Source organism: Homarus americanus, unplaced genomic scaffold, assembly GCF_018991925.1.
Source record: "Homarus americanus isolate GMGI-L3 unplaced genomic scaffold, GMGI_Hamer_2.0 scaffold9324, whole genome shotgun sequence".
Lineage (NCBI taxonomy): Eukaryota > Metazoa > Arthropoda > Malacostraca > Decapoda > Nephropidae > Homarus > Homarus americanus.
The window spans coordinates 10,705-20,143 of NW_024717627.1; the positions used below are offsets into that span (position 1 = coordinate 10,705).

Here is a 9,439-nt window from a genome sequence, read left to right on the forward strand (position 1 = left end):
ATTTCCGCCGACGGCAAAATAAGCTATGGTCACCTCACCTGCACGAGAAACTGCTGCAGATCATAAAGGAAAAATCAACAATGACACCACACTTAAAACAGATGTTGACAAGAATCTAAATACAGTAAGTTATTAATGTTACTCATAAAATTCCCTAGACAGTTACCAAACCTCGCAGAATGACACACACACACACAGGACACTACAAACCTTATAAAAGGCCCAAATTGGTATGCCTGCTCCTCGTATTAACATGAACAGGTTGGATATGACACAGAAAGATGACCGACTAAAAAGTGGCCTTGATGTGTCTCTTGAGTATCACCAACTGTATCTCACACCTAAATGAACTAAGTATTTCAGCCTCAACCGTATATAATACAAATGTGAAAGGAAATCTCATGAACTTAGGAAACTACAAAGGGATTAACACAATGGAGGAAATAATGAAACAAACTGAGGGAAATAGTGTAGACATGAAGGAATGCAGATTGTGTGCATTCATGAAAGGGGTTAGAACAGTGGATGCTACGAGTATCTAATAATGGAAAAAAAATATAAGTTATATTTGTTGATCTGCAGAAGGTATACGACAGAATCTCAAGAGAAGATGTGTATTGGTGCCTGAGGGAGACGGTGAAATTGGTTAAGATAGTTGAAGAGGACGTAAGGAGTGAATTAATGCTATGGTAAGGATAATATTTTGAGGTCCATAAAAATTTATGAGAGAGTTGGTCTACAATCTACACCAAGGTTAGGTTAGGTTAGGGTAGGGTGGGGTAGGTTAGGTTAGGGTAGGTTAGGGTAGGTTAGGTTAGATTAGGGTAGAGTAGGTTAGGAGCTCCTGTTTGTGGATGATCTCACACAGAAACAGAGGAACATCAGGGAAATGTCGCAGTGGCAGGAGAGTCTTGAGAGCCAGGGGTTGAGAGGAAACGCTGGCCAGACAGAGCTTATGGTCTGTGGCGAGACGCGAGGGGATGAGAGACAAGAAATGGACAGGTGACACAGATAGTCGGCTTGAATACTTGAGAGAATGAGTGTTGATGGCGGAGGGAGCAGTGGTGACGACGGAGGGAGACAGGACGAGGATGGAGCAGTGTTGACGACGGAGGAGCAGTGTTGACGACGGAGGAGCAGTGTTGACGACGGAGGGAGCAGTGTTGACGACGGATGGAGCAGGACGACGGAGGAGCAGTGGACGACGGAGGGAGGTTGACGACGGATGGAAGAAGTGGACGACGGAGGGAGAAATGGACGATGGAGGGAGAAGTTGACGACGGATGGAGCAGTGCGACAATGATGAGCAGTGTTGACGACGGAGGGAGCAGGAAGGATGACGGATGGAGCAGTGTTGACGACGGAGGGAGAAAAGGACGACGGAGGGAGCAGTGTTGACGACGGAGGGAGCAGTGTTGACGACGGAGGAGAACAGGACGACGGAGGGAGCAGTGTTGACGACGGAGGGAGCAGTGTTGACGACGGATGAGCAGTGTTGACGACGGAGGGAGCAGTGTTGACGACGGAGGGAGCAGCAGTGTTGACGACGGAGGGAGCAGTGTTGACGACGGAGGGAGCAGTGTTGACGACGGAGGAGCAGTGGATGACGGGAGGAGCAGTGTTGACGACGGATGGAGCAGGAGGAGGAGTAGGACGACGGAGGAGCAGTGTTGACGACGGATGGAGCAGTGTTACGGATGGGAGTAGTATGACGACGGAGGAGTGAGTTGACGGAGGGAGCAGTGTTGACGACGGAGGGAGCAAGGACGACGGATGGAGCAGTGTTGACGACGGAGGAGCAAAGATGACGGAGGAGAAGTGGACGACGGAGGGAGCAGTGTTGACGACGGATGGAGAAGAGGATGACTGAGGGAGCAGTAGTTGACGACGGAGGGAGCAGTGTTGACGATGATGGAGAAAGGATGACATGGAGCAGTGTTGACGACGGAGGAGCAGTGTTGACGACGGAGGGAGCAGTGTTGACGACGGATGGAGCAGTGTTGACGACGGAGGGAGCAGGATGATGGACGGAGCAGTGTTGATGACGGATGGAGCAGTGTTGACGACGGAGGGAGCAGTGTTGACGGAGGAGCAGTGTTGACGACGGAGGAGCAGTGTTGACGACGGATGGAGCAGTGCGACGACGGAGAGTAGTGTTGACGACGAGGAGCAGTGTTGACGACGGAGGGAGCAGTGTTGACGACGGATGGAGCAGTGTGGACGACGGAGGAGAAGGACGACGGAGGAGCAGTGTTGACGATGGATGGAGCAGTGTTGACGACGGATGGAGAAAAGGATGACGGAGGGAGCAGTGTTGGATGACGGAGGGAGCAGTGTTGACGACGGATGGAGCAAAGGATGATGGAGGAGAGGATGACGGAGGGAGCAGTGACGACGGAGGGAGTAGATGATGGAGGAGGGACAGTGTTGACGATGGAGGAGGAAGTGACGACGGAGGGAGCAGTGTTGACGACGGATGGAGCAGTGTTGACGACGGATGGAGGCAGTGTTGACGACGGAGGGAGCAGTGTTGACGACGGAGGAGCAGTGTTGACGACGGAGGGAGCAAGGATGATGGAGGAGGATGGAGGAGGAGCAGTGGACGACGGAGGGAGCAGTGTTGATGGAGGAGGAGCAGTGTTGACGACGGAGGAGCAGTGTTGATGAGGAGGGAGCAGTGTTGACGACGGAGGAGCAGTGTTGATGGCGGAGGGAGCAGTGTTGACGACGGAGGAGCAGGAGTTGACGACGGAGGGAGCAGTGTTGACGACTAATGGAGCAATGTTGACGACGGATGGAACAGTGTTGACGACGGATGGAGCAATGTTGACGACGGATGGAGCAATGTTGACGACGGATGGAACAGTGGACGATGATGAGCAATGTTGACGACGGATGGAGCAATGTTGACGACGGATGGAGCAATGTTGACGACGGATGGAAACAGTGTTGACGACGGATGGAGCAATGTTGACGACGGATGGAGCAGTGTTGACGACGGAGGAGCAGTGTTGACGACGGAGGAGCAGTGGATGGCGGAGGAGAAGTGTGACGACGGAGGAGCAGTGTTGACGACGGAGGAGCAGTGTTGACGACGGAGGGCAGTGTTGATGGCGGAGGGAGCAGTGTTGATGGCGGAGGGAGCAGTGTTGACGACGGAGCGAGCAGTGTTGACGACGGAGGGAGCAGTGTTGACGACGGATGGAGCAGTGTTGACGACGGAGGAGCAATGTTGACGACGGATGGAACAGTGTTGACGACGGATGGAGCAATGTTGACGACGGATGGAGCAATGTTGACGACGGATGGAACAGTGTTGACGACGGATGGAGCAATGTTAACGACGGATGGAGCAATGTTGACGACGGATGGAGCAATGTTGACGACGGATGGAGCAGTGTTGATGACGGATGGAGCAATGTTGACGACGGAGGGCAGTGTTGACGACGGAGGAGCAGTGTTGATGGCGGAGGAGCAGTGTTGATGGCGGAGGGAGTAGTGTTGACGACGGAGGAGCAGTGTTGACGACGGAGGAGCAGCGTTGACGACGGAGGGAGCAGTGTTGACGACGGAGGGAGCAGTGTTGACGACGGATGGAACAGTGTTGACGACGGATGGAGCAATGTTGACGACGGATGGAGCAATGTTGACGACGGATGGCAGTGTGGACGACGGATGGAGCAATGTTGACGACGGATGGAGCAATGTTGACGACGGAGGGAGCAGTGTTGACGACGGAGGGAGCAGTGTTGACGACGGAGGAGAATGGACGACGGAGGAGCAGTGTTGACGACGGAGGGAGCAGTGTTGACGGAGGGAGCAGTGTTGATGGCGGAGGAGAAGTGGACGACGGAGGGAGCAGTGTTGACGACGGAGGGAGTGTTGATGGCGGAGGGAGTAGTTGACGACGGAGGGAGCAGTGTTGACGACGGAGGAGCAGTGTTGACGACGAGGGAGAAGTTGACGACGGATGGAGCAGTGTTGACGACGGATGGAGCAGTGTTGACGACGGAGGGAGCAGTGTTGACGACGGAGGGAGCAGGGACGACGGAGGGAGCAGAGGACGACGGAGGGAGCAGTGTTGACGGAGGAGGAGCAGTGGTGACGACGGATGGAGCAATGTTGACGACGGATGGAACAGTGTTGACGACGGATGGAACAATGTTGACGGAGGGAGCAGTGTTGACGGAGGAGCAGTGTTGACGACGGATGGAGCAGTGTTGACGACGGATGGAGCGTTGACGGAGGGAGCAGTGTTGACGGAGGGAGCAGTGTTGACGGAGGGAGCAATGTTGACGACGGAGGGAGTGGAATTGATGGAGGGAGCAGTGTTGACGGAGGGAGCAATGTTGACGACGGAGGAGCAGTGTTGACGGAGGGAGCAGTGTTGACGGAGGAGCAGTGTTGACGGAGGGAGCAGTGTTGACGACGGATGGAGCAATGTTGACGACGGATGAACAGTGTTGACGACGGATGGAGCAATGTTGACGACGGATGGAACAGTGTTGACGACGGATGGAGCAATGTTGACGACGGATGGAACAGTGTTGACGACGGAATGGAGCAATGTTGACGACGGAGGGAGCAGTGTTGACGGAGGGAGCAGTGTTGACGGAGGAGCAATGTTGACGACGGATGGAGCAATGTTGACGACGGATGGAGCAATGTTGACGACGGATGGAACAGTGTTGACGACGGATGGAGCAATGTTGACGACGGATGGAACAATGAAGACAAAGTAAGAGACAGGGTGAGGGGCAGGAAGACCAAAAGATGGAAGGAAGTTAAAGAAGAGCTTCAGTATAAATCTTAAGGAAGAATGCCAAGAAAATTAAAGTCGACGATCTATACAAGAATGACCAGCTTGAAGTCGACGTATCGAAGAGAGAGACGCAAACACCGAAGGAGAGGGAAACATAATTGATGATTGAAGAAGTTAAGAGCAAGAGGAGGAATGATAAGTATAAAAAGTATGAAAAGAGAGGCAGAACGAAGATGTGGTACGAGGAGAGAGGAGGAGGAGAGAGTCAAGAATAACTCACTTTAGGAGGAGGAAATAGAGAGAGAGAGAGAGAGAGAGAGAGAGAGAGAGAGAGAGAGAGAGAGAGAGAGAGAGAAACACATCACGTTCAGAGAGGAAGAGGAGGAGGAGGATGATGATGATGATGATGATGATGATGATGATGATGACGGAAGAACATAGGAGGAAGACTGAAGAAGCCGACACCTAACCTTTGGGAATGAAAAGAAAGAAAGAAAGAAAGAAAGAAATAAGAAAGAAAGATGACTCATAATGAAGCCTTAACAACAAAACATCACCGTGAGTGTCTAATGCATTTCAGTTCAACAAAATTTCATCTTTCTTCTTCACAAAACTCGAGATATATTTCACGAGTAACCTTACTGAACAGAGACTTTAAAACATCCACTAAGGTATGTATTTCGAATTAACTATATTAATTTGTATAATATGTATATATATATATTTTTTTAGGTGAATATATTTCTAAAACTGTCCGCCAGGTTTGATTCAGAACAGATTTTACAATACAGAAGAAAAAAAATATTAGCCGGAAAAATGAGGCAAAACAGATGGAACTGACCTGTAAATTTAATCCCTGGAATAATATGTTGATAATAAAGACCCATGGAATTATTATATATATGAGAGAGAGAGAGAGAGAGAGAGAGAGAGAGAGAGAGAGAGAGATAAAACTCAAATATACAACCAATTCTCTTGATTACTTACAACTGGTGAACAGAACATCCTCCTCCCCTCCTCCCTCCCTCCCAACCCACCATTCACTAACAACGCCGTTAATCGCTGGGATGAACGACAGTCGTTAAATTCAGCGCTATAAATTTGAGGGAGAGAGAGACAGTGAGTTAACAAGGAGACCTGGCTGTATGTTTTGTTACCTGGTTATTATTATTATTTAATATTATTATTATTATTATTATTATTATTATTATTGTCATCATCTATCCAAATAAAATACATTCTCAATTTGTGTAGTGAAGGTAGTGAGGTGTAGTGTGGTAGGGAGGTGAGGCTACTCTAGGGCCGAACAGCTCTCAAGACAGTGGGGTTCATTATTACTACCAATATTGTCTGGTTATTTTTATCAATCTTTTATATCTTTATCTAAACATCACTAATATTCTTATTTTTATTATAACTTCCATTAGTATTTGTGTTATTATTGTTATTACTCTCGTGTTGTGTTCCTCCGAGTGACCAGAAGCTGTGTGCGGCTCCAGTGTACCGCCTGCTCCCACGGCTGGTTCACTGACCTCCTGTTGAGCACCGTCTGTTGACTTCATCTTCGGTCAGGTAAATAATGACTTAATGATCGAGACCAAATACGTTCCTGACATGATCTACTTCGGTGCGTGTGTCATCATCTCACGGGGGGAGGGGGAGGGGGGGGGGAGAATGGGGGAGGGAGGGGAGAATGGGGAAGAGGAGGAAGGAAGGGGAGGGGGGAGAATGGGGAGGAGGGGAAGAGGAGGAAGGGGGTGGAGGGGTTGGGGAGGAGGGGAGGGAGGGAGTAGGTGAAGTTTGGTGAGGGACAGACACACAGACAGACAGACAGACAGACAGACATTCAAAGAGACACATAAGGGTGGTCGCTCATCCATACGCAAACTTTACTGTCACCCTCTCTTCTTTCTTTCCTCTCTCTCTTTCTTTCTTTTATATTTACCTGTCTCTCTCCTACATTCTCTGTCTGCCTATCTCTATCTCTCCCTCCCCTCAAGGAGTAAATCGCCTTGGTTTTAGACAATCAGATGGTAATGGTGATTGTCTCCACCTCTGCTTCCTACTTGTACGCTACTCTCTCTCTCTCTCTCTCTCTCTCTCTCTCAAATTATCTCTTTATATAACTCATACTGTTTCTCTTTCCTTTCTTAATATTTCCTTATTTCTTAACTCTCTCTCTCAGTATTTCTTACACTATCTCTCCTCAGTATTTTACAGCATCTCTCTTTCTCTCTCTCTCAGTATTTCTACAGTATATATCTCTGTCTCTCTCAGTATTTCTTACACTATCTCTCTCTCTCTCTCTCAGTATTTCTTACAGTATCTCTCTCTTCTCTCTCTTACATCACCACTGTTCTCCCCAGCACGTCTAACTTCTCCCCAAGTGTCATCATCCTTCCTCTTTCTCTCATCTTCCTGAACCTTTATCTTCTTCCCTCTTTCTGCATCACTTTTCTCCCCCTCCCTCACTCCCAATCTCTTCCTCCTCCATCCCTCCCTCCTCACTGTCCTTCCCCCTTCTCTAACACTCCCATCCTCTCAATCTCCCACTCCTTCCTTCCCTTCTCTCCAACACTCCCAGCCTCTCAAACCCTCCTTCCCTCTCCAACACTCCCAGCCTCTCAATCTCCCACCTTCCTTCCCCTCTCTCTCCAACACTCCCAGCCTCTCAAACCTCCTTCCCTTCTCTCCACGCCTCCCAGCCTCTCAATCTCCCACTCCTTCCTTCCCTTCTCCAACACTCCCAGCCTCAAACCCTCCTTCCCTTCTCTCCCAACACCCCAGCCTCTCAATTCCTCCTTCTCCTCTCCTCTTCCTTCTCTCCAACACTCCCATCCTCTCAAACCCTCCTTCCCCTTCTCTCCAACGCTCCCAGCCTCTCAATCCCACCTTCCTTCCTTGCCTCCAACACTCACAGTCTTTCCCTTCCTCTACCTCCCGCATCACCTCCGCTCCAGTGACTGTCAACAACACACCCGCGCCCTCCATTCCCGGATAACAATTAGAGGGCCGACCCTGCGGGCACCATCACCACCACCTCCAGCAAAGGTTATTTCATCCCAGAGGGCAATTGAGGGCTTCGTCATGGCCTTCTTCAGGTATTTCTACACCCACCCCCACCAGGAGAGACGCTATTGGTGGCGTGGGTTTGTAGAGGAAAACTCCAGGTTGTCTTTCCTGTTCCTGACATCACACAGTGGGTTGGCAAGTGGGTGAAACTGTTATCATTGATTCAGAATAAATATGTTGAATAGGTACCCGATATTCTTTACAGGATAGAGCCATTACTTTCAGTCATATTGTGAATGTTTGGGTCGAACCTGTTGTATACCGTGGGGAGTCGGGTGGGGAGAGGCGGAGGGAGAGGGGAGAGGGAGGAGAGGGGAGGGACTAGAGGGGAGGAGAGAGGGACTAGAGGGGAAAGAGTGGAGGAGAATACTGCTCCCAAAATCCAAGTTATTTACACGAATGAGTGCCGGCAGTATAAACCTGTGTAGTTATGTCTGGGTATAAATTCTCTCTTTTGTTCCATTGAATATTTATAAAGTGAAATATTCCTTTTTTTAAGTTATCATCTCAGAATCATTATTACGAAGAAGCTGGGGTCTGGCTCTGTGCCCTAGTGAGGCGTTGACACAGTACTCCACCTACCTATCTGGCTCTGTGCCCTAGTGGAGGTGTTGACGGTACTCCACCCACTTCCACACCTACTGGAGTCTGACTCTGTGCCCCAGTGGAGGTGTGCTGACACAGCACCACCACCTTACACCTACTGGAGTCTGGCTCTGTGCCCAGTGGAGGTGCTGACAGCACTCCACCTTACCCACACACCTTACTGGAGTCTGGCCTGTGCCCCAGTGGGAGGTGCTGACACAGTACTCCACCTGCCCACACCTCCACTGGAGTCTGGCTCTGTGCCCCAGTGGAGGTGTTGACGCAGCACTCCACCCACCCACACCTACTGGAGTCTGGCCTGTGCCCCAGGCGGAGGTGCTGACGCAGTACCCACCTTACCCACACCTACTGGAGTCTGGCTCTGTGCCCCAGTGGAGGTGTTGACGCAGTACTCCACCCACTGGCACTTACTGGAGTCTGCTGGCTTTCTGTGCTCCCAGTGAGTGGTGCTGACAGCACTCCACCACTCCACACCTACTGGAGTCTGGCCTGTGCCCCAGTGGAGGTGCTGACGCAGCACCACCACCACACCTACTGGAGTCTGGCTCTGTGTCTAGTGGAGGCACACGCAGCACTCCACCTTACCCACACCTACTGGAGTCTGGCTTGTGCCCGTGGATGTTGACACAGTACTCCACCCACTCTACACCTACTGAGTCTGGCTCTGTGCCCTAGTGAGGGAAGCTGACACAGCACTCCACCTACTCATACCTACTGAGCGCCCGGCTCTGTGCCCTAGTGTGGGAGGTGTTGACGCAGCACCATCTTAATGGCACCTACTGGAGTCTGGCTCTGTGCTCCCAGTGGAGGTGCTGACACAGCACTCCACCTTACCCATACCTACCGGAGTCTGGCTCTGTGCCCCAGCAAGGAGGTGCTGACGCAGCACTCCACCACCTACACCCACTGGAGTCTGGTTCTGTGCCCAGTGGAGGTGCTGACACAGCACTCCACCTTACCCACACCTACTGGAGTCTGGCTCTGTGCCCCAGTGGAGGT

The 9,439-nt window shown here is 50.9% G+C and overlaps 1 protein-coding gene across 1 annotated transcript; it reads right to left on the minus strand.

Annotated features, from left to right (window-relative positions):
- Window positions 1–834: 834 nt before the first annotated feature.
- On the minus strand, window positions 835–1,929 carry LOC121858974 (mucin-2-like). Its single transcript, XM_042355632.1, has one exon. It carries the CDS (start codon window positions 1,927–1,929, stop codon window positions 835–837), a length of 1,095 nt encoding a protein of 364 aa, XP_042211566.1.
- Window positions 1,930–9,439: the final 7,510 nt, after the last annotated feature.